General features: G+C 41.5%; 1 protein-coding gene across 1 annotated transcript in view; it reads left to right on the top strand.

The window, feature by feature from the left end:
• The first annotated feature begins 8,189 nt into the window (after positions 1 to 8,189).
• Positions 8,190 to 26,961, top strand: part of LOC145392420 (uncharacterized) — a 32,004-nt gene continuing 13,232 nt past the window's right edge. Inside the window, exons 1-4 of the mRNA XM_080266829.1 lie at positions 8,190 to 8,279; positions 8,866 to 12,316; positions 12,851 to 13,030; positions 13,175 to 13,248. Coding sequence (XP_080122955.1) covers positions 8,190 to 8,279; positions 8,866 to 12,316; positions 12,851 to 13,030; positions 13,175 to 13,248 — 3,795 coding nt within the window. The remainder of the gene's footprint in view (positions 8,280 to 8,865; positions 12,317 to 12,850; positions 13,031 to 13,174; positions 13,249 to 26,961) is intronic.

The raw sequence follows: 26,961 nt of genomic DNA, 5'->3' as shown, positions 1-26,961 counted from the left end.
ACTTTGACCTCTTCCTCACAACTAATCCTTCTGCTTACTCTGTTAATCTTTTCTCTCCGTTGGGCTCCTCCGATCACAACCTTATTACCTTAACCTGTCCTATCACTCCGGTACGGCCTGTGGACCCTCCAGGGAAACGTCGTCTGTGGCATTTTGGAGCTGCAGACTGGGAGGCCCTCAGGCAGTACTTCTTTGATTTTCCCTGGAATGATTATTGCTTCCATGGCCGTGAGCCATCTGAGTGTGCCTTGCGCATTACGGAGGTTATTCTCTCGGGCATGGAAGCATACATTCCTTTCTCATATCCTTTGACTAACGCAAGAAAGCCTTGGTTTAATCACGCTTGCTCTAATGCTGTCCGCAACAAGGAGAGGGCCTACAAAAGGTACCGGAGCCAACCCACCCCTGAATCACATCATCTTTACGTTTCTGCCCGGAATCGTGCTAAGTCTGTTCTTCGCTCTACTAAAAATAATTTCATCCATACTAAATGCTCTCAACTCTCCAACTCGAATTCTTCCCGCTCCTTCTGGCATCTTGCAAAAAATCTTTCTAACAACTTTACCTCATCATCCTTCCCTCCTCTTTTCTACTCTGATGGTTCTGTAGCTATTTCTTCTACTGATAAAGCAGATCTCTTCGCACAGACTTTCTCCTCCAATTCAACCTTAGACGATTTCGGTGCTGTTCCTCCATCACTTCCCCCCTCTGACTTCCTCATGGCTGACATTAAAATTTCTTCAGTTGATGTATTTTCTGCCATCACTGGCCTCAGTACTAACAAGGCATATGGGCCTGATGGGGTCCCTCCTGTTGTTCTCAAGAACTGTGCTTCTGTGCTTACACCCTGCCTAGGCAAACTCTTTCGTCTTTGTCTGTCAACTTGTACCTTTCCTTCTTGCTGGAAGTTTGCTCTCATTCAGCCAGTCCCAAAGAAGGGTGACCACTCCCAACCCTCCAACTATCGTCCAATTGCTTTAACGTCCTGTATTTCAAAAGTTTTCGAGTCAATTCTTAATAGAAAAATTTTAAGGCATCTTTCCTATCACAACCTTCTTTCCGATCGTCAGTATGGGTTCCGTCAGGGACGCTCCACTGGCGATCTTCTCACCTACCTTTCAGACTCCTGGTCATCCTCCTTTCGGGACTTTGGCGAAAGCTTTGCCATTGCACTTGACATCTCAAAGGCTTTCGATCGAGTCTGGCATAAATCTTTAATTTCCAAACTGCCCTCCTACGGTTTCTATCCTTTTATCTGTGCCTTCATCGCTAGCTTCCTTTCTGGTTGTTCTATAGCCGCTGTTGTAGACGGCCATCGTTCTTCTCCTAGATCTATCAACAGTGGTGTTCCTCAGGGCTCTGTCCTATCACCAACTCTCTTCCTTTTATTCATCAATGATCTTCTAAGCTGTACATCTAACCATATCCACTCATACGCTGATGACTCCACCCTTCACCTTTCCATTCGGTTCCCGCAACGCCCATCTCAACAGTTACTTCAACAAACAAGGGATGAGGCTATGGCACACCTAATGTCTGACTTGGCTCGTATCTCTGACTGGGGTAAAAATAATATGGTTGTCTTTAATGCATCTAAGACTCAGTTCTTACACCTATCAACCCAACAAAATCTTCCACAGGTATACCCACTAATGTTTAATAATATTCAGCTTAATCCTGCATCATCCTTGAACATGCTTGGGGTTTCATTTACTCGGGACTTATCTTGGAAAGATCATATTACATCTCTTGTAAAATCTGCTTCCAAGAGATTGGGTGTGCTAAGCCGACTCCGCTCTTTCTTTACCCCTGCGCAATTGTTGACTCTATACAGGGGTTTTATCCGCCCCTGTGTGGAGTACAACTCTCATGTGTGGGGGTGGCTCCCCACATACAGCTCTTCTCAATAGGGTGGAGTCAAAGGCTTTTCGTCTCATTAACTCTCCTCCTCTTACTGACTCCCTTCAACCTCTGTCTCTTCGCCGCACTGTTGCATCTTTATCTCTTTTCTATCGCTACTTTAATGGTCACTGCTCCTCTGAACTGTCTGCTTGCATTCCTCCACCTCTACGACGGGCGCGTAGCACCCGTCTGGCAGCAAACTCTCATCCTTTTTCTGTCCAACTCTCTAATGCAAGAGTTAACCGTTACTCCCAGTCTTTCATTTATGCAACAGGTCAGCTCTGGAACTGTCTCCCTCTGTCTGTATTTCCTGCTGCCTATGATCTCCAGTCTTTCAAACGCAGTGTGTCCAGGCATCTCAAAATGATCGGATCTTGAATTTGGCTCTATATTGTATTTTGTTTTTCTCTTGGAGGGAACTGTTACTGCGGGCTCATGGCCTTTGGTTCCTTCTTCCTCGCATAAAAAAAATAAAAAATAAATAAAAATCATGGCATTTAGTTTCTCATTATGAGGTTGGTCTTCCTGGGCCCTTGGCTATTTTATACAACAGTTTTTATGTAACCGTTTTTTAAGGGTCTGAATGGAAGGAGTGCTTTTTAATGCCTGATTACTTGACGATGGGATATCACAGGGGAGTATCCTTAGTGTCACTTTCTTTGCTGTGGCCATCAACAGTGTAATCAGTGTACATCCTGATGATGTATGTGGCTCACTATATGTAGATGACCTTTCAATTTCCATCGCTGAATCTAGAATGTCTCTAATATAGAGGAAGCTGCAGTTGGCTCTACAGAATTCCTGTATGGGCCGAGTCTCGTGGTTTCCTTTTTTCTTCAGCAACGACAGTGGCTATGCATTTTTGTCGTCTTCGGAGAGTTCACCCACACCCTGACTTGTATCTCTATGGTCGGAGAATATCCTGCATAGAAGTGACTGTTTCTGGGTCTTCTATCTGATGGACGACTAACTTAGGTTCGTTATATTAGGGCAGCATGTATTAAAACCTTCAGTCTTATGAGGGTGTTGGCTCATACCCCTTGGGGTGCTGACCATTAGACCCTCCTCCTCTTGCATAGGTTCCTTGTCCTAGCTAAACTTGAATATAGGCATGAGATCTACTCCTCTGCAACAGATGCCTGTCTCTGGATGTTAGATACCGTGCATCATGCTGGTGTACTGTACGTCTGGAAACTGAGGCATTCAAGTCCTCCACGATTTAGAGGTTGTTGGTGGGTATTGGCGCCCTCCCTTTGGATTTAAGTAGCCAGCCGCTGATGATGAGAGGTTGGTATCATATTCACAGTCTTCTGGACTCAGTTCCTTGTGCCATGGTCTCCCAGGATTCCGATTTTTTGTTTATGACACTCGTCCTAGTTTTCTGAATCCCTTTGCTTACAAGGTCCAGTCTATTATGTTAGCCTTCTCTGTTCCAAGACTGGCAGTTTGTCCACATTGGATCTGGAGGGTCGGTATTTGGCTACTCCCTTATGTGACATTCTGTCGGTCCCTCTCAGGTGTCCCTTTCTCTTTTTAAACATGCCTCAACTCATGAGGGCTGTGTCCCTGTTTTTAGTGGCTAATCAAAGACTGATGCTGGAGTAGGCATTGTTGTTGTCTTCTCTTTTTTCAGTCGGGGAGGTAGCCTTCTTGATATTGCTTTAGTGTATATGGCAGGACTAATTGCAATTTTATAGGCTCTCCTAATCACTTTTACTCTCCCCCAATAAGTTTTTTTGATTTTTAGCATTTCCCGCAGGGCTATGTCTGCACTGGAGTCTTTTAATTCATCCCATCCACTGATTTTATCAACTTTAGGGCGACCTTTTCACCTTGGCCATCGTGTTGACATCTATTGGGTTTCCGCATATGTTGTTGTGGAGGGCAGTGAGAGGGCAGATACATCAGCTACAGCTGCGTCTTCTCAACGGCCCTCTACCAACTATCCGATTCCCACTTCTGATAAGACACCTTTCCTCAAGTACGTGATTCATGCTTCTTGGCAGTAACAGTGGGATGCTGTTGCTCATAATAAATTAAAGGAAATTTTTCAGTGTGTTTGTGCCGAGAGTTCTCCTGTCCATACCTCGGCGATTGGATGTGGCTCTTGCCTGGCTGTGCACTGGCTGTGCACGGCTTATGCATGGTTTCTTGATGTGTGGCGGGACTCAGCTGTATTGTGATGATTGCCTTGTTTCCCTTACTGTCCATCACTTGCTGGTCGAGTGTCCAAGTTTGGTGGACCTACTGTATGTCAGAGATTCCTCCATTGGCATAAGGAAGTGGATGATGCCAGTTGTCGGTCATCAACTCTTAGAGGAGCCTACAGTGATTTTACTGGTGTTTTTAGTTTTCTTCAAGAGGCAGGCTTCCTTCCATATTTATATGTAATAGAAATATGATAAAGTAATCTATCGTCATTTTAAGTATTTTATTTCTACAAAAGAATATTAACTTTGGAGTGTGCATTTTTTTCCTGGGGGGCAGGATAAATCTTTTACTTTGTTGTCCGGCGAATATGACCCTTGCAGTTGCGCCACCAGTTTTGTATTACGGTATATCTAAATAATCAATCAATCATCCAAGAATACATCTTCACACACCTCCCCTCACCTCACTGTGGTGAGGCCCTGTCCACCACAAAGGAACATCATTAGCCTGCACGGGATGCTCCTACAGGGATGGTTGCTTGCCTACAGTTGATGAGGTGCTTAGCCAGTCAGACAGAGGTTACTCACAAACAACAACAAAAGAACGAAATCTCCAAGTTTACAGATTGCAGCACCTTTAATTCCACCATCCAATCCTTTAGTGCATATCAGAAATATGTGGGCTTGTGGATAGCCTACTCAGTTCTAACATTTAAAGGAAGGGTACCAACCCTCACTAACCCCTGAGTGGCATTACAAGAGCAATAAATCTCAACCAGAGAGAGCAGTACTTGGAATGAGTGGATGATGGGCGCCTGCACATATCACAAGCATCATTAATAGATATGGGCCGCTGTGTTATGTCCATTATAAGGCGACTCCTGCAGTTCAGTAGACGTGCAGCATCAATAAAAACACTGTTTTCACATGCATCGACCTCCAACACACAGCCCCCTATAATACCTAGATGGAGCCCTTTGTACAATTGACTCCACTTCCATATGGCCCACCCTTCACTGCAAAATATATTGTCTTGGTAATGGATACACGTTATTTTAAACGTTTTCTCTTCTCTGTCTAACTCACACTCGATGGTAGGTTTCAAATCTGCCTCACTTGGATTGGGTATGTGTCGTCACTTCATACTGAAACATCAATTGCAATCCGACCTGAGTCACTCGGGGATGGAGCCAACTGTACCAAAAATAAAACGTGGAATTATTACTGGAAGTAAACAAGAATGGAAATATTTCTCAAATTGATTTTTAATATACTATGCACAGTTGCTAAAAGTTTAGGTTTTCATAGCGCGTTTGCTCACTTTACAAAATCAGTGTCAAATACGAGTTAATAATGGGATTAAATCAGCTTCGGTCTGTAAATATTTCAGAATATACGGATGTCTGAGAGGGACAGTCTCAGCACTGGAGTGCGGGAATTAATGATATTAGCCCACGTGTCTCTTCAGTATAAATTATTATTTTTTTCTTGCATACATGTCATCAGTATATGTTTATTTTCCATTATTTAGTCCATTTCCCGCTTGATTATGCTAACAGCTGGGGAATCGGCCTTCCCATGGTGGCTCTACTGCTCGGGTATCTCAAGATCCCAAAACTCCCTAGCACTCAGAAGTAATCGAGGGGGCGGGGAGGGGGGAGACTAATGGGAAAAATGTATATCTTAGTCTTCTCGGAAAAATAAACCATTGACGCTGTGACGTTGTTTTTAGTTTCTGCTGCTGTCAGACAAATTCAGCATTTTGTGGTAAATGGATTTATAAAAGTCCCGTCAATACAGTCCTTAAAGATTCACGCCTAAGGTTCTATAAAAGTATTAGAAAATGACATAAATATATCAAGAAGATGTTCCTGAGTGAGGAATTCCACCTACCTGCTCATCCAGCCTAATGCTGGTACAATTGTGAAGCCCTTATTGCTGACATAGTACGGTGTGACACCTCTTGAGTCGGTGTAATACGAGGGAATGATAAAGCTCATCTGTACTTGTGAGGCTATCATTGAAAATCCACCCTTTAATACTTCCTTGAGACCCGCATCAAGATCAAGCACCTGTTCAAAGTAGATTTTTTTTTGCTTAGCTAAGGCACAAGCATAATATAATAATGTACTTTTGCCAATATATAGACGGAACCAGGAAATTCATCTACATCTGTGTATATACAGTATATATATATATATATATATATATATATATATATATATATATATGGCAAAAAAAAAAAAAAAATAGGAATGCGAAAACAGATTTTTAAAAGGCGCATCCTGAGTCTCAGATAAAACATGCTCACCAGGCTTTGCAGGTTCATCGTTGGAATCTTCTAAGAGGATAAAGGAAATGGGTTTTGATACTGTAAGCCCAAATGGTACAGCTAAGAAACTGTTAACTTCATCATCTCTGACAAAGCACATGGAGTGAAACATAAATACATAAGTTAACGGGAAAAAAGTAATTGATCATCATCAAATGATATGTTGAGGAAAGAGAGAGAGAGAGAGAGAGAGAGAATTTCCCTATAGGTAATCGACTAGACATAACATTCATTGCATTGATTGGGCAATGGATATAAATTACCGTTCAGCAAACCTTAGAGTATTGCTTCTAGATCATGCAGAAAGGCACGAAAAAGTGTAGTGGTAGAAAGGAACGATCTTACATAATACATCACCGACTGCAAAAGTTGTCATACGTCGTATTTCTCTTCAAGGACTTTGGAAATCATCCTGATGAATCAGCAGGAACCTTACACACACACACACACAAGCATTTCATATATATATATATATATATATATATATATATATATATATATATATACACTCGTATATTATGTGTGTGTGTGGTAGGTGGGGGCACTCACCATCCACTCACTCGATGTAGTGCTGCTCTCGAGTGTGTGCCCTTTCCTCTTCTCCATACTTCATTTCATCCATCCTCTCCCATCTTCCTTTCCTTCATTCATTCTTCTTCCTTCTGCCTGTGGGAGACTCTACACTGAGTTACATGCCAAATGGTTTCTTGTACAACAGGAAACCATTTACTACTCTGGATCCTGAATCTTGCATCATCCTTATACATGTTTTGGGTTTCATTCACTCGGGACTTATCTTGGAAAGATCATATTGCATCTCTTGTAAAATCTGCTTCCAAGAGATTGGGTGTGCTAAGCCGACTCCGTACCTTCTTTACCCCTGCACAGTTGTTGACTTTATGCACGGGTTTCTTTCGCCCCTGTGTAGAGCACAACTCTCATGTGTGGGGAGGCTCCCCACATACAGCGCTTCTCAATAGGGTGGAGTCAAAGGCTTTTCGTCCCATTAACTCTCCTCCTCTTACTGTCTCCCTTCACCCTCTGTCTCTTCGCAGCACTGTTGCATCTTTATCTCTCTTCTATCGCTACATCATTGGTCACAACTCCTCAGAACTGTCTGCTTGCATCGCTCCACCTCTATGACGGGTGCATAGTCTAGCAACAAACTCTCATTGCTTTTCTTTCCAACTCTCCAATGCAAGAGTTAACCGTTACTCCCAGTCCTTCATTTATGCAACAGGTCAACTCTGGAACTGTCTGCCTCTGGCTATATTTCCTACTTCCTATGATCTCCAGTCTTTGAAACGCAGTGTGTCCAGGCATCTCGAAATAAACGAATCTTGAATTTGGTTCTCGTTGGTATGGTTTTTGTTTTTTTTCTTGGAAGGAACGGTTTGTGGGCTCCTGGCTTTTGGTTCCTTCCTTCTTGCATTAAAAAATGTAATCAAATTTTGGCGCCTGGTGGTCTAGTGGGTAATTATGGCGCTCCAATCGGATTGAGCCGGCGAAGGTTTATGTCAAGGAGATGATTGGGGTTTATTACTTACATAATGCCACTCAGGGAAGAGTGAGGCTGGTCACTCTCATCTTAACCCTCCCAGGCACAGTCACGCGATTCGCGTGACGTCGGCCTGCACTCTGCCAGGCACAGTCACGCGAATTGCGTGGTTTAGGCACAAAAATATTCATCAGAAAAAAACTTATAGGCCGATTTGCGTGATTTTTGGGTGCGTCATAGGGTGTCAAGTCAATGTTTGTATGTTCTATGCTGCCTCTAATACATGTTATTTCAACTCAATGTTTCGATGCTTCGGGACTGGAAGAGGCGGGAGTTGAGGGGTGGCGATGACTGGACTGGAGTGGAGAACACGGACAGTGGGGGACCAGCACTGGCAGTGAGTGGTAGGCAGCTGTTCCCTCTCCATTGCGGAGCTTTGTATGGAGCCCACTTACATTACTTCACCTGAGCTGTACGTGTGGGAAGTGGTGTTGTGCTGTCTGCTATCTAGCCACTCACATTACCATACCTCGCCTTAGCTATCAGTGCTCCAGCCACTCTTTTTCACTCGTGCCTCTATCCACCTCACCCATACCCAGTGTAATGCAGGTGTATTGAAACACCTGCGGACATGCACCCTGAAGTCCAGAGGTATTGTGTACCTTGTCCTGTGCAGATCTGTTCTTTTGTTACTGATTTTTAGTATTAAGGTTTAGGTTAAGGATTATAGGGCTTAAGGATATTTAGGCTATGTTATTAATATGGGTAATGCTCTTAATTGTAATAAATCAATTCTTCACATGTGTTCTTTCAGTACCCAATTAACGATGTGCATGATATCGGAGGGTCTTTTCTATAAGAACACTGGAGTCACGAACATGCTAATTATCGTTAATATATAATCCTAGCATTTACCTGACCTGAATCGTGACAAATTGGCGCCCGAACAGGGACCCGACTGATATTGTGCATACGTTATACAGGTATTGCTTGAACCTTTGTTCCTGAAAACCATGAATAAGGAAAAGAGCATCAAAGATCTGCATGATGAGGCCTCACTGTTAGGTTACTCTGGTGAAGAACTGCATAAATGGGTTAGAGAGGAGTGGCAGAGAATGCAGGTAGCCGAAAGGGAAAGAAGGGCTGCCGAGAGGGAACTGTCGAGGTTAAAACTAGAAGCTGAAATTGAAGCTTCTAAAGCTGCTGCCGTTGCCAGTGCTGCTGCGGCTGGTACTGCTGTTCAGCCAGTTACCAATGTGGTGCACCCACCAAAACTGCCAGCTTTTGACGAGTCTAAAGATGATATTGACACCTTCATTTCTCGTTTCGAGCGAGTAGCAGAAGGTGCTGGATGGTCACGTGCTATTTGGCCTACTGCTTTAGCATCTCTCTTAACAGGACGTGCACTTGAGATGTACCATATGTTCACAGACGATGTGGTGGCAGATTTCAGTAAGTTCAAGGCTGCTTTACTGAAGGGGTACGATGTTACATCGGAGGGATGCAGAAAAAGATTTCGAACTTCTAAGTTTCGGGAAGGTGAGTCTGCTCAACAGTTAATATGCAGGTTGAAAAAACATTTCATCAAGTGGGTTGAAGCAGACGGATGTGTACAGTCATTTGAAGGAATAACGGACTTAATAGTGAGGGAGGAATTTATCAAACTGTGTCCTCTTCCACTAACTACTTTTTTAAAGGAGCGCCATGTCCGTAGTTTGGAAGAATGTGCAGTGGAAGCTGATCGATGGATGGATGCCCACGGACACCCTGCCAGCACGAATAAGATGAAGCCAATCAGGAGAACAGGAGATGGAGAGGAGAAAACGGACACAGTTAAGCCTCCTCAAGCAGGACCATCTACTGGGAAGGACGAAAAGGGAAGGAAAACAGGTTTGTGTTGGTTGTGTGGAAAACCAGGTCACAGGAGAAATAACTGTCATTTGAATGATAATGCTAAGTCTAAGTTATCTGGTAAAGGTAATTTAAATGTATGTGGTACTGTCTCCAGTGAATTACGTAAGCTTAAGAACGATGACTGCTTAACACTGGCTACTGGTAGTGTTGAGGGGCACACAGTGATTGCCATGCTTGATAGTGGAGCAACATTATGTCTTGTGGCAGAGAAGCTAGTAACCCCAGAACATTATACGGGTCGTACCTTAAGACTGAAATTGGCCACTGGAACAGTAGTGATCTTGCCAGAGGTAAAGGTAGGGATCGACTCTCCCTGGTTGAAGGGGACTGTGCAAGCAGCTGTATGCCAGTCACCTGTGTATGACCTAATTGTGGGTGGAATTCGTAAAGGAACTTATGCTCCTTCATTAGAACAGGTCTCTCCCACAGCAACTAGTAGTTTGGCAGAAAGTTCGGCGACTGGTAGCACGACGGGATCCGTGGCGACTACTGGGAAGACATCGGAGGCTAGTGAAAAATCTCCTGTTTCTTCCTCGAATGAAGATTCACTGCCGACTAAGGATGAAAGCTGTGTTTCTGCTGTAACCAGGGGACAAACTCGACGAGGTGAGCAACCCACACAACCATTAAAGGTGAATAAGTGTGATTTTGTGTCTACTTCTGAATTCTTAAAGGCTTTGGAGAGTGACAAATCCTTAAATTCTGTGAGAAAACATATTTTTACAAGAAGAACATTTCAATCAAAGGGGAGGACTTCTAAATTTATAGAGAGAAACCTAAGATTATACAGAGTAACAGAATTCAGAGGTGATGTAAAAGAACAGCTAATAGTGCCCCGAGGACATCGTAAGCAAGTGTTTAAACTAGGACATGAGAGCATCATGAGTGGACACCTGAAGACAAAGAAAACATTAGACAGGATCCAAGCTTCATTCTTCTGGCCAGGAATGGTATCTGATGTAACACGGTGGTGCAGGTCATGCGACAAATGCCAAAGAACGGTAAACAAAGGCAGTGTGAAGCCAGGAAAACTTACTCCCATGCCAGTGATTGAGGTGCCATTTTCACGAGTAGGAGTTGATATAATTGGACCAATAACACCCAGGGCATACAATGGTGCAAGATATATTCTTACGTTGGTTGATTTTGCCACACGATATCCAGAGGCAGTAGCTTTACCAAATATCGAGACCACAACTGTAGCGGATGCCCTGATTGATGTTTATTCTAGGATAGGCATTCCAAATGAAGTACTTTCAGATAGGGGTAGCCAGTTCACGTCAGGAATGATGGCTGAAGTAAATAGACTTTTGTCTATCAAATCTTTGAAAACCACCCCATATCATCCCATGTCGAATGGTTTGGTTGAAAGGTTTAACGGAACCTTAAAGAATATGCTTAGACGTATGTGTAAAGAAGCTTCAAAGGAATGGCCAAGGTACCTTGCTCCACTCTTATTTGCTTACAGAGAAGCCCCTCAGGCGAGCACAAAGTTTTCTCCTTTTGATTTAGTTTATGGTCGGACAGTTAGGGGTCCACTGAATGTTCTACGGGAAATCTGGGATGGAACTGTGACCACACCAGAAAGTGTAACCACTTACAAATATGTCATTGATTTAGCTGAGCGACTGGAGGAAACGTGTAGATTAGCTAGAGAAGAATTAATGAAGGCACAGGAATTGGACAAAAGCTATTATAATAGGAAGGCTTCTGACAGAAAGTTAAAAGTGGGAGACAGGGTACTGCTATTGCTTCCAAGTGACAGGAATAAGCTACTTATGCAGTGGAAGGGACCCTATGTTGTACTAGATTGTTCGTCACCACTGAATTATGTAATAGACTTTGGTGGAAAGAGAAAGAAGTTCCATATTAACATGTTAAAGAAGTATGAGGAAGATAATGAAGAAGAAGGTCTTCCTAACCATGTTAATGTTTCAGCTGCTAATGAACTTCAGGATTGTGCGGCAGTGGTAATGCAAGAGTCTGAAGAGGTTGGGCAGTTATTACTGCCAGAGATAGAATCCTCGACGGTTTGGTCTGATGTCACACTTTCAGAGTGTTTATCACTAGCGGAAAAGGAAGAGGTACGTGGATTACTGGATCATTATTCTGATGTATTTTCAAACACTCCAGGACTTGCCAATGTTAATCCTCATGAAATAGTTCTGACGGACCACAGGCCAATCAGGTGTAAACCGTACCATGTGCCTCACAATCTGAAGAGTGCTGTAGCCGAAGAACTAGACCAGATGGAGAGAGCCGGGATTATAGAGAAGTCGGATTCTCCATACAGTAGTCCAGTTGTTGTAGTCAAAAAGAAAAATGGCGGTGTTAGAATATGTGGTGATTTCAGAAAGCTGAATAAAGTGATTCAGTTTGATGCTGAACCCATGTGTTTACAAGAGGATATAATGGTTAAATTAGCCCACTCTAGATACTTTTCTAAGATAGACTTATCAAAGGGATTCTGGCAGATCCCTCTGCATGTAAATAGTAGAATATACACTGCTTTTGGTACAAGTAAGGGATTATTCCACTTTAATGTTCTACCATTTGGTTTGTGTAATTCTCCTGCTGTTTTTAACAGAGTTATGAGGGAAGTTTTGGGAAGCTTAGAAGGTGTTGAAGTATTTGTAGATGATATTTTGATTCACTCGTGCTCTTTTAAGGAACATCTCCGACACATTGAACAGACTCTGTTACGCCTAAAAGAAGCTGGGCTAAAGATAAATCCACTTAAATGTGAAATTGGTCAGTCAGAGATAAACTTTCTTGGACATATAGTTGGAAAAGGAATCTGTAAGCCACAAAGTGACAAGATTCAGAAGATCACTAAAGCCTTGCCACCTAAGACAAAGAAACAAGTTCGCTCATTTCTTGGACTTTCTGGCTATTACAGAGATTTCATTCCTAATTATTCAGTTATAGCAGAACCCTTAATTAATTTAACGAAGAAGGATATGCCAAATGAAGTTACATGGACTGAACATGAACAGAGGTCGTTTGATACTTTAAAGTTTAAGCTCGCAAGTAATCCCATTCTTAAACTTCCAGATATGTGTAAGGACTTTATTTTAAGGATAGATGCTTCTGGAGTGGGAATCGGAGCTGTCCTAATGCAGTATCACGATGAGGTGCTGTGGCCTGTGGCATATTCAAGCAGGAAGCTTAAGAAGGCAGAGCTCAACTATAGTACTGTGGAAAGGGAATTGTTGGCTGTAATTGAAGGGGTCCGTAAGTTTTATCAATTTCTTTATGGTCGAAGGTTCGTTATTCAGACGGACCACTTGCCATTACATTACCTGAAAACTACAATTAACCGAAACTCTCGCATTATGAGGTGGGCACTCTATATGCAACAATTTGAATATACCACAGAGTATATCAAGGGAGCCGAGAATATTGGAGCAGATTATTTAAGCCGTGCTGAGCATTCTGACATGTTAGATCATGTAGGTATGTGTTGTGTGGATTTTGAGGCCTATGATGCTATTTCAGAGAGATACAATGTGAACATAAATTGGCATGTACTATAGGAGAGTACTTGTAATGCAGTATGTCATCTGCACTTTGCTTATAAATGTTTTGTGAGAACTTAACATGAATGTAAGTTCTATTGTCAAAGGGGTATTGTCAAGTCAATGTTTGTATGTTCTATGCTGCCTCTAATACATGTTATTTCAACTCAATGTTTCGATGCTTCGGGACTGGAAGAGGCGGGAGTTGAGGGGTGGCGATGACTGGACTGGAGTGGAGAACACGGACAGTGGGGGACCAGCACTGGCAGTGAGTGGTAGGCAGCTGTTCCCTCTCCATTGCGGAGCTTTGTATGGAGCCCACTTACATTACTTCACCTGAGCTGTACGTGTGGGAAGTGGTGTTGTGCTGTCTGCTATCTAGCCACTCACATTACCATACCTCGCCTTAGCTATCAGTGCTCCAGCCACTCTTTTTCACTCGTGCCTCTATCCACCTCACCCATACCCAGTGTAATGCAGGTGTATTGAAACACCTGCGGACATGCACCCTGAAGTCCAGAGGTATTGTGTACCTTGTCCTGTGCAGATCTGTTCTTTTGTTACTGATTTTTAGTATTAAGGTTTAGGTTAAGGATTATAGGGCTTAAGGATATTTAGGCTATGTTATTAATATGGGTAATGCTCTTAATTGTAATAAATCAATTCTTCACATGTGTTCTTTCAGTACCCAATTAACGATGTGCATGATATCGGAGGGTCTTTTCTATAAGAACACTGGAGTCACGAACATGCTAATTATCGTTAATATATAATCCTAGCATTTACCTGACCTGAATCGTGACATAGGGTAGCCAAGGCTTTCTTGAGGTAAGTCATTAGCAACGCTGCTTTGCCTTATCTGCCTCAGCCCGCTCCCTCCAACCTCAGTGTTTGTTGAGCAGTCAGGTGGTGGCGTTTGACAGCTCGTGGTTCCCTTTAAATCGTCCATAATTCTCCCCCTCTTGCCCAAGGCAAAGGCCCTATTGACTCAGTGAGATAATACATTGTATGTGAACATATAGTGACGTGATATTGTCGATGGAACATACATATATGTATTGAAAAGCAATTCTGGCCGTTAGCAATCGTTGGGCCTTGGAGCCAGATGCATGGTCAGTGTAGCGGGGTTTCGCCACTCCGCCCCCCCGTAGGCCGTATGGCGTGAGTGGAAATACGTATATAAATGAAGCCAAGGCATAAATATATATTGTGTGAAACATACTGTGGATGGCTTGGTGAAATTATGGAGCCAGCAAGCGTTACGTGTGGCATGAAACAGAGTGTTGTGAAGGGGCAAACCTGAAGTTGGGAGGGGAGAATTACCGGTGTTTTAGGGCTGGAATTATTGTGATTCTGATAGTGTAAATGCGTATGGAATTGTATGAAATATACGTCAAACAAGCTGCGAGTTTCCGTGAACGAGTGTGGTGTGTGCTAAAAATAGCATTGCCTCATACTCTCAGGGAGAAGCTGACACACACACACACTACATAACTCCTCATCTTCAAATTCCTGGTCTAACTGGATCAACACCCCTGGAGGAAGTGAGTTCTGCAAATTTTGTTGATATATGCAATAATCTATTACCATTACCTCTCACACTTTCAGACAAATAACCATTTTCTCCTACAGATTACACATATGAAAGAAAGTAAATCTCCACAGCAGTAACTATAGAAGAGTTATGTTTATGTGTAGTAGGTTATAACAATAGAAAAACATCCATGGAAGATGTAACAGTCTGTACAGATAAGGGGAAAAGAAAGTTAGCAGCATAGTCTTCAGGCCGGTGTGCGAGGAAGAAACAGTGTGTGTAAAAGTTGGTAGCGATCGGAAGAGTAACCTCACTTTGTCGGCCAATTACTTGAAAACTATTAGACTTATCGATTTCCTGTTACAACCATCATCAATACCACTAAATTCTACGTAAGATCAATACCAGACTGTAAGCCTTTGGTAGCGTTTTGGGGGGTAAAAGGCGAGAGAAATGTTTTTGTTCCTAGCGGTTGTTGTGTGACATGACAAGCGCTCGGAGTAATAACATCATTTTGTCGGCCAGTTACTCGAAAACTATTAGACTTATCGATTTTCTGTTACAACCATCATCAATACCACTAAATTCTCTGTATAATCAATACCAAAATGTAAGCCTTTTGTAGCGTTTTGGGGGATAAAAGGCGAGGGAAATGTTTTTTTCCCTCGCGTTTGTTATCAGTGACATTCGCTCGGAGTAATAACCTCACTTTGTCGGCCAATTACTCGAAAACTATTAGACTTATCGATTTTCTGTTACAACCATCATCAATACCACTAAATTCTACGTGTAATCAATACCAGAATGTAAGCCTTTGGTAGCGTTTTGGGGGGTAAAAGGCGAGGGAAATGTTTTTCCTCGCATTTGTTATCAGTGACATTCGCTCTGAGTAATAACCTCACTTTGTCGGCCAATTACTCGAAAACTATTACACTTATCGATTTTCTGTTACAACCATCATCAATACCACTAAATTCTACGTATAATCAATACCAGAATGTAAGCCTTTGGTAGCGTTTTGGGGGGTAAAAGGCGAGGGTTTTATTCTTTTTCCTCGCGTTTGTTATCAGTGACAAGCGTTCGGAGTACTAACCTCACTTTGTCGGCCAATTACTCGAAAACTATTAGACTTATCGATTTTCTGTAACAACCATGATCTATACCACTAAATTCTACGTATGATCAATACCAAAATGTAAGCATTATGTTACGTTTTGTGCGAGAAAAGGCGGTGGGAATGAGTGTCTCTTCCCGGCTGTTACCATTGAAAAATGTTCGTAGTAATACTCTCTGTTTCTCTGCCAATTACTCGGAAACTATTGGATGTATCGATTTCAAGTTTGAACCTTGATGAAGAGCAGGAAATTCTACATATGTACAATACATAAATATGTAATATTTCTGACAAGAATTCGTTGTTACGTAGACGGGAACATTGCGTACGCCTTGCGCGCATCACGAAAGTCAATCACACACGGAGTGCCTAGTACTTTTTTTCGATTTACTCGAGAACTATGAGGCGTATGGGGTTTTCCCGTCACAGTGGGAAAGCTGGATAATTGGGGCATATTACTATGTAATAAAAACATAAGGTGCCTGGGAAAACTTTGCTCTCAGAGGTCAGTGAAATTTTTCCAAAAATGGCTCTCAGTTTGTGGCCATTTTCTCGAAAAGTATACATCGTATCTCAACCGGATTGGTTTCGTTAGAAAGCTGATGAAATTCTCTATAAAAACTTATTAGATCATTTTCCTGTATGATGGAAAACCTTCAAACGGCGATGTTGGGAAGTGAAAAAAGTTTACTCGACCATGCTTCCAGGGCTAATAACTTTTTTTGCTGGTGTTTTCCTGTGTTTTGGTCATGTTTATCAGATAGAACAAACATCCATGCATACCTGGAGATAGGTTTCATGGGAATACATGGATTTTTGGGTGGCGAAAATAAGGCAAGAATGTGTTTCATTCGCTCAAATTTGCTCAAATTTGCTGCGCGCGCGCTCCCCGGCCGGGCGGCTTCGTAGTGAAAATTCCTGCACCAGAAAACTTACTGAAACTTGCCGTGTGGGAAAGGGTTAAATGTCAGGACCAACGTTCCTAGCCCCGGGCTTCTATGCTTCTCATAGCGCAACGTAGGATTGCATGATGAATGAATTAACCCGTCACGTCCCGAGGTTTTTCGCATCTCCGACATCCACCAGTCCCGAGGTATTTTCGAAAATTTTTTTTTTGGCTAAAACCTTCGCTTTTGGTGAGAAACATCGAAAATTCATAGAGAAATTGCTCACCTGAGGTTTAAAATACCCAATCCAGGTAGGAGTTCCTCCATACCTGACTGGGTTTTCTAACATGCTGGCACCAAAGAAAACGAGTTCTATGAGAGGGTAAATATTTTATCCACTCATAAATGGTATTTATTTATTTACTTGGTGCGAATGTATATGTAGTATGAGAGTATATTGGTTTTCAAGCAGTAATAAAGGCATTATAAGCATTGTTTCACTCACTAACTAATCACAATATCTGACCTTTTTTTGCCACATTACCTGATCATTATATCTGGCTGTTTCTTCTTCTAATGCAATGTAAACATTGTCCTTCACATTGTCATCGATCGGGGAATCACTCTGGCCCTGAATATCTTTACTAGTCAGGTCACTGGTAACAGGTCCTTTGCCAAGACAATGGCGTGAGGGGGGGAGGGGGGAGGTTATGCGGTGTAAGGCATTGTCCCTGCTTGGCATCTTGTAGAGGAATAGAGGAAGGTGTCCCGTGTATAAATACGAAAAATCACGCGCAAAAATTGAAAATTGTGCAAATTAGGGACCTTGCAATTGCACGACGTACTGGTACGTCGCCGAGACTGGCAAATGCAAATCGTTGCAACGTACCCATACGTCAACGGGACGGGGCGGGTTAATATACTGTATATATATATATATATATATATATATATATATATATATATACAGTATATATACAATATATATATATATATATATATATATATATATATATAAATATATATATATTTATATATATATATATATACATATATATATATATATACAGTATATATACAATATATATATATATATATATATATATATATATATATACAGTATATATACTATATATATATATATATATATATATATATATATATATATATACAGGATCTATATATATACAATATATATATATTGCCAGACGCCTCAATCCCGTTTGGGGTGGCCACAAACAAATCGCCTCCAAGTCGTCCTGTCTCCCGCCATTTCACTGCCCTGCTTCCAACTCACACTCCCCTCTCTCATATACCTCTCCATCCCATCCGTCCCTCTCATCCTCGGCCTCCCCATCCCTCTTCCCCCCTCCACCTCACTCACATACTCTCTCTTCGTCAGTCTTTCACCCTCCATCCTCTCCACATGGCCAAACCACCTCATTGTGTTCCTCATAATGCTTCCTATCACATCCACATCAACACCACAATGCTCCTTTACATCCTCATTCATCAGCCTGTCTCTCCATGTGACTCCACAGGCTCCTCTTAAATAACTCATTTCCACTGCTCTCACTCTTGACTTGTGTCCTTCCAACAACGTCCAAGCTTCACTTCCGTACGTTAGCGTTGGTATCACAATACTGTCATGTAGTAACTTTTTCACTTCCATGCTCACTTCCCTGTTTCTTATCACTGCTTTCAAAGAACCAGCAACCTTTCTTCCCTGCTGCACCCTTTCAAGCACTTCACCCTCCAAACCTCCATCCTTACTCATCACACTAAGTACTTAAACGTACTCACATTTTCCAATTCCTCACCATCCAACCTCGCTGTACATTCACTGACTTCATCTCTCTCAAAGACCATCACTGTACTCTTCCCTACATTCACCTTTAGATTCCGTTTCTTACACACTCTGTCAAACTCATCCACCAAGCCTTGCAGCTCCCCTTCGTCTTCACTCAACAACACAGTATCATCTGCAAACAACAGTACAGGGAGTTTCTAAACAATATCCTCTCTCACCAGGGCCACTCCAACATCCACTACCCTACCTTGTACCTCTTTTATTACCCCATCCATGTACAGATTGAACAACCATGGAGACATGACACATCCCTGTTTCAAACCAACTTTCAAAGAGAAAAATTCACTTAGTTCACCATCCACACGCACTGCAGTCTTCGCACCATCGTACATACTCTGCACAGCATTCAACAACTTCCTACCTAGTCTATATATTCTTAACACTTTCCACAATCCTTGTCTATCCACCCTGTCATATGCTTTCTCCAAATCCATGAAAGCCGCATACAACTTCTTTCCCTTCTCTACTGTAGAAACTTTTCCACTAAAGATCTAAGAATGAATATCTGATCTACACAACCTCTTCCCTTCCTAAAGCCTCCCTGTTCTTCTCCAACTAATTTCTCTGTTCTTTCTCTATCTCTGTCAATAAGTATCCTACCATACACTTTTCCTATTATACTAAGAAGACACATGCCCCTATTATAACCACACACTTCTTTTTCCCCTTTTCCTTTGTACAAGGGAATAATTATACCTGACTTCCAATCCTCCGGGACTCTACCTTCCTCCCAGGCCAATCTGCACATCTTCCACATCCATTCTACTACTATCTCTCCACCATGCTTCAGCATTTCACCACACACTCCATCAATTCCTGGGGCTTTCCCCAGTTTAACTTTCTTCATTGCTTCCACAACTTCTATCCTACTAATTTCTTCCTGTCTTCTCACCTCCCTCCTTCTCCCGGCCATTCCCCAGCCACTTATACTCGCATTACTTCCATCCTCTACATTCAACAATTCCTTAAAGTGTTCTCTCCATCTGCTCACTTTTTCTCCCTTCTCTACTAGTAATCTACCATTTTTATCTTTCACTCCCCTGTTAACTTCACTTCAACCCTGTCTTACTCTTTTCACCTCTCTCCAGAACATTTCTTACAGTCCCTCCACTTTACGCTCAAATTCCTTCCAAATTCCTCATCCACTCTCTTCTTACTCTCTCTTACTAATCTTTTCACCTCTCTCTTTTTTTCTACATAAAACTCTCTCTTCCACCTCTCAACTTCTTCCACGCCCCTATTTCTCATCCATTCATTGTATGCTTTCTTCTTTTGTGCCACAGCCTGTTTCACCTCTTCAATCCACCACGCTGTTCCTTGCACTCCCCTCCGTCTTGACCCAACTGATCCATAGTCTCTTATGCTACTCTTCCATCTTTTACTCACAACTATACATACTCCTTCCTTTGCCCTCTCATTCTCGCCTACTCCTGCACATATACCCCATCCATTCTCCCATTGTCTCACACTTTCTCCTCTCCATTTTGTTTCAGTTATTCCACATACATACATATATATATATATATATATATATATATATATATATATATATATAGACAGATAGATAGATAGATAAATAGCTTGATAGATTCATGTTTATATATCTGTACATAGTTATATGATTATACGAGTATATCAATATATAGATATATAATTATAAATATACACATGTTCATGGGTATATAATTATATCTGTATATAGATGTATAACTGTCTATATATATATATATATATATATATATATATATATATATATATATATATATATATATATGGCTAGAGAATGGCTGGGAGAAGGGGCAATGTGAGAAGAAAGAAATCAGTAGGATGGAAGTTGTAGAAGCAATGAAGATAATCAAAATAGAGAAGACCCTAGGAAATTATGGAGTGTGTGATGAAATGCTGAAGCATAGCGGAGAGATAGTAGAATGGATATGGAAGATGTACAGATTGGCCTGGGAGGAAGTTAAAGTCCCGGAGGATTGGAAGTCAGGTATAATTATTCCCCTGTACAAGTGAAAAGGATGAAATGAAGTGCGTGGTAATTATGGGGGCATTTGTCTTCTTGGTGTAAAAGGAAACGTATATGGTAGGATACTAGCTGACAGAGTTAGGTAAATATCAGAGGAATTAGTTGGAGATTAATGGAGGTTTTAGGAAGGGAAGAGGTTGTGTAGATCAGATATTCTTTTCAGGTCTATAGTGGAAAAATTTCCAGAGAAGGGAAAGAAGTTGCATGCGGCCTTCATAGACTTTGAGAAAGCATATGAAAGCGTGGATAGACAAAGATAGTGGAAAGTTTTAAGAATATATGAAGGAAATGGGAAGTTGTTGAATGCCGTGAAGAGTATGTGTTACGGTGCCAAGGCTGCAGTGCGTGTGGATAGTGAACTGAGTGAATTTTTCTATCTGAATGTTCGACTGAAACAGGGATGTGTCATGTCTCCATGGTTGTTCAATCTGTATATGGATGGGACTATAAAATAGGTACAAGGTAGGGCAATGGATGTGGGAGTGATCCTAATGAGAGATGACAGTGTTTGAAAACACCCCGTTTTGTTTTTTCAGATGATACTGTATTGTTAAGTGAAGACGCAGGGGAGCTGCAAGGTTTGGTGAATGAGTTTGGGAGAGTGTGTAAGAAACGGAATCTAAAGGTGAAAGTAGGGAGGAGTAAAGTTATGGTCTTCGAGAAAAATGAAACCGCTGAATGTACTGTGCGTTTGGATGAGGAGGAAATGGAAAATGTAAGTGCGTTTAAGTAGCTGTGTAGTGTGATGAGTGAGGATGGAAACTTATAGGGAAATGTGTTTGAAAGGGTACAACAGGGAAGAAAGGTTGCTGGTTCTGTAAAGGCAGTGATAATGGAACAGGGAAGTAAGCATGGAAATAAAAAAGTCGCGCATGACAGTATTATGATACCAACCCTAACGCATGGAAGTGAAGCTTGGACCTCGTTGGAGTGACACAAGTCAACAGTGAGAGCAGTGGAAATGAGTTATTTGAGAGGAGCCTGTGGAGTGTGGAGTCACATGGAGAGACAGACTGACAAATGAGGATGTCAAGGAACTTTGTGGTGTTTATTTTTAGTGGGCGTTAGGAGAAATACATTGAAGTGGTTTAGCCATAACGAGAGGATGGAGAGCGCGAGACTGACGAGGAGAGTGTATGAGAGTGAGGTGAAGGGGGGGAGAAGGAGGAGGAGGCCAAGTATGAGATGGAGGGATGGAGTGGAGGGGTGTGTGAGCTGGAAGCTGGACAGTGAAATGGCGAGGAACAGGGCGACTTGGAGGCGATTTGTTTGTGGCCACCCCTTACTGGATATAGACGCCTGGCAACAGATATATATCCATCCATCCATCCATCATCCACTCCTACATTGCCCCATGAGGAGTGTAGGAACCCGGGGCTAGGCAGTTGGTCCCGACATTTAAGATGAGAGTGACCAGCCTCACTCATCCTTGAGTGGCATTACATGAACAATCAACCACAAACATCCCTTCGATATAAACCTTCACCGTCTCAATCCGATTGGAGCACAATAATTACCCGCTAAACCACCAGGTGTCAAAAATTTGGCTATATGGTTACCACCCAGCGTAATAAATGATTTTCTGGTGTACAGGAAACCATTTGGCTTGTCACTCAGCGTAGAGTCACACACAGGCAGAAGGACGCGGAAAGAATGAAGGAAAGAAAGACAGAAGAGGGAGTGTAAAGTTACCCGTAGGCAGAAGGACATGGAAAGAATGAAGGAAAGGAAGATAGAAGAGGATGGAAGGAAAGAAGGATGGAGGAGAGGAAAGGGTAGATACCCGACAGCGGCATTACATTGACTGATTGGATGGTGAGCACCCCCACCCACCACAACAGATATATATATATATATATATATATATATATATATATATATATATATATATATATATATATATATATATATATATATATATATATATATATATATATATAATAGATAGACAGATGGACAAACAGACAGATAGATAGATAGATAGATAGATATAGATATATGGCCTTGTCACTTTAACCTGTCCTATCGCTCCGGTACAGCCTGTGGACCCTCCAAAGAAACGTCGTCTGTGGCACTTTGGAGCTGCGAATTGGGAGGCCCGCAGGCAGTACTTCTTTGATTTTCCCTGGAATGATTATTGTTTCCATGGCCGGGAGCCAAATGAGTATAACTTGCGCAATACGGAGGTTATTCTCTTGGGCATGGAAGCATACATTCCTTTCTCATATCCTTTGACTAATGCAAGACAGCCTTAGTTTAATCACGTTTGTTCTAATGCTGTCCGCAACAAGGAGATGGCCTATATAAGGTACCAGAGCCAACCCATCCGTTAACCACATCTTTTGTTTATGTTTCTGCCCGGAATCGTGCTAAGTCTGTTCTTCGCTCTGCTAAAATTAATTTCATCCGTACTAAATGCTGTCAAATCTTCAACTCGAATTCTTCCCGCTCCGTCTGGCACCTTGCCAAAAACCTTTCTAACAACTTTATCTCATCCTCCTTCCCTCCTATTTTTACTCTGTTGGCTCTGTAGCTATTTCTTCAACTGATAAAGCAAATCTCTTTGCTCAGACTTTCTCCTCCAGTGCCACCTTAGACGATTTCGGTGCTGTTCTTCATCACTTTCCCTCTCTGACTTCCTCATGGCTGACATTAAAATTTCTTCAGCTGATGTATTTTCTACCTCACTGGTCTCAACCCTAACAAGGTATATGGGCCTGATGGAGTCCCTCCTGCTGTCCTCGAGAAATGTGCTTCTGTGCTTACACCCTGTCTAGGCAAACTCTTTTGCCTTTGTCTTTCCACTTGTACCTTTCTTTCTTGCTGGAAGTTTGCTTTCATTCAGCCAGTCCCAAAGAAGGGTGACCATTCCCAACCCTCTAACTATCGTCCAATTGCTTTAACATCCTGTGTCTCAAAAGTTTTCAAGTCTAATCTTAACAGAAAATTTTTAAAGAATCTTTCCTATTACAACCTTCTTTCTGATCGTCAGAATGGGTTCAGTCAGAGTCGCTCCACTGGCGATACTCATCTACCTTTCAGACTCCTGGTCATCCTCCTTTAGGGACTTTGGCGAAAGCTTTGCCATTGCACTTGACATCTCAAAGGCTTTCGCTTGAGTCTGGCATAAATGTTTAATTTCCAAACTGCCCTCTTACGGTTTCTATCCTTCTATCTGTGCCTTCATCTATAGTTTCCTTTCTGGACGTTCTATATAGCTGCTGTTGTAGACGGCCATCGTTATTCTCCTATATCTATCAACAGTGGTGTTCTTCAGGGCTCTGTCCTATCACCAACTCTCTTCCTTTTATTATCAATGATCTTTTAAGCTGTACTGTACATCTAATCCTATCCACTCGTACGTTGATGACTCCACCCTTCATCTTTCCATTTGGTTCCCGCAACGTCCATCTCAGCAGTTACTTCAACGAACATGGGATGAGGCTATGGCAGACTTAATGTCTGACTTGGCTCGTATCTCTGACTGGGGTAATAATAATCTTGTTGTTTTTAATGTATCAAAGACTCAGTTTTTACACCTATGAACCCATCAAAATCTTCCACAGGAGTACCCACTTATGTTTAGTAATATCCAGCTCAATCCTGCATCATCCTTGAAGATGCTTTGGGTTTCATTCACACAGGACTTATCTTGGAAAGATCATATTGCATCTCTTGTAAAATCTGCTTCCAAGAGACTAGGTGTGATAAGCCGGCTCCTTGCCTTCTTTACGCCCTCACAGTTGTTGACTTCATACACGGGTTTTATTCGCCCCTGTTTAGAGTACAACTCTCATGTGTGGGGAGGCTCCCCACAAACAACTCTTCTCCATACGGTGGAGTGAAATGCTATTCGTCTCATCAACTCTCCTCCTCTTACTGGCTCCCTCCGACCTTTATCTCTTCACCGCACAGTTGTCTCTTTATCTCTTTTCTATCGCTACTTCAGTGGTCACTGCTCCTCTGAACTGTCTGCTTGCATTCCTCCACCTCTACGACGGATGCGTTGCACCCATCTAGCAACAAACTCTCATCCCTTTTCTGTCCAACTTTCTAATGCAAGACTTAACCTTTACTCCCAGTCCTTCATTTATGAAACAGATCAGCTCTGGAACTGTCTTCCTCTGGCTGTATTTCCTACTTCCTATGATCTCCAGTCTCTCAAACGCAGTGTGTCCAGGCATCTCGAAATGAATTGATCTTGAATTTGGCTCTCTTTTGTATTGTTTTTGTTTTTTCTTGGAAGGAACGTTCATGCGGGCTCAGCCTTTGGCTCTTTCTTCCTCGCATTAATATATATATATATATATATATATATATATATATATATATATATATATGCACTCCTTTGGTTCTTTCTTCCTCGCATTAATATATATATATATATATATATATATATATATATATATATATATATATATATATGCACTTCTCCTCACAACTTCTCCTCCCAACATTCATCCAATCAGCTGGATTTCTTGTTAGTTCCCTAGCCTCACAGACTTCCAAACCTCTCTTCCTCACACACTCATCCACCATATCTCTCCACCTTCTCCTTAGCCTACCTCACCTCTCCTTCCTTCAAATTCATTCAGATATACTAGTTCATTAGCTGGGAAGGTTTTCGTGGGCATAAAATGTGCCCGGGTTTTCTGTTGAAATTCACAAACTAGAACAATGTAAGTAGCATAGAAGTTAGGGTAGCCACTGTAACTCATGGTAATAAAGGATAAAATAGCATAACAAGATTGGTATTTATAGATATAATAGTTGTATATAAAGGTAATGAAAATGCGGTGTTATCTGACAGAAAACAAAGACGTAATATAGAGTGGGAACTATAATAAAGTGTAAAAAAAAATAAATCGAAAAAACTTAAATTTAAGTTCACCAAGGATCTGTAGGCATTAGTATTACATTAATAAAATTAAATGCGTTTTTACGAACTCAGAACTGATGAAATATTTAAGCCTTTAAAAACATTCAACATTCTGATAACCCTAGTCACAAAAGCAAGAACCCAAAATGAAACCTTAATTACTGGGATATTTTCATTTATCTTGTAACTCTTGTAGAAAACTTAATTCGGAGTGATCGTGAAGGAAATTGGTTCTTACTGTACATTTACAAACGGTTCAAGAACTGTTACCTGTATTTACTGCCTTTGATTCAGCAAACTACCTACTCTGGTGTTCACACTATCTGAAGGACATGCGGAAACTAAGTGAATCTGCTCTACAAATTCATATGGCCTTTGAGAAAGAAAAGTTTGCAGTCAAACGTACAAATGAACATTTTAAAGCTGTTCGAGCAGACATGATTTTGGAACAAACAATCAACAAATCTCACAAAAGTAGTTCTGGAATAATGGGTGGCTCTCGTAAAAAAAAAAAAAAAAATGTTGCCATATGGGAATTGATCTACTGTGAAATGCTGGCAATTTGTAACGTACAAAGAGAACTAAATGGTTTTAAAACAAATAACTAGGAAATCACAGTTAACCATGAATTCAGTCATTCAAAGACAGCAATGGGAAACAGAAATGTACAGGCTATTCTATTATTCATTGGAACACATGAGAATCCTTTGCATCAGCTGCAGAGCCAAATATTCAAAATATTGTTACAAAAGAAGTCATGCCAGAAGATATCCGTAATAAGCTCTTAGGAGTGACTGACATTCGGCATGCAGCATATGTGAAGCTTCAAAAAGCGCGTCTTGTTGAGAAGTCGATCAGAATCAGTGCACCTATCCACAGAACTAATCTGAGAACATTCCACAGTATACACAAACCAATGAAATGTGGAAAAGGTTCCGGAAAGTTGTTAAAAACAACAGATAAATGCTGTCAGCAACGTGTCATAGGAGTTGCTCGAGCTAGGGGTATCCCAATGGAGGATTTATTGCAGCATGACTTAACTACATCCTCATATCTTTTTGAGTGTGTAGATATGATGAAGAAATCTGCAAAAAGTTCTCTTGTCAATGAACTAAAAGAAAAGCTTCCTGAGAAGAATATCCAAACCCAGCAAAAAAGGATTGCTTACATACAACATCTATAGTGGACATGATGGCTACTGTACGGAAGATGAAAACAAAACATCTCAGCACTTTTGGAGACTTCTGTGACGTTACATTGAACTATGTCAAAATGTCAGCCAAGTATGCCAACAGATTTGATTTAATCTTTGACTCACACATTGATAAGTC

The sequence above is a fragment of the Coenobita brevimanus genome, chromosome 22 (assembly GCF_032717465.1).
Source record: "Coenobita brevimanus isolate Jiangsu-jjx chromosome 22, ASM3271746v2, whole genome shotgun sequence".
NCBI classification, from domain to species: domain Eukaryota; kingdom Metazoa; phylum Arthropoda; class Malacostraca; order Decapoda; family Coenobitidae; genus Coenobita; species Coenobita brevimanus.
This window is presented reverse-complemented; position numbering and strand designations above follow the sequence as displayed.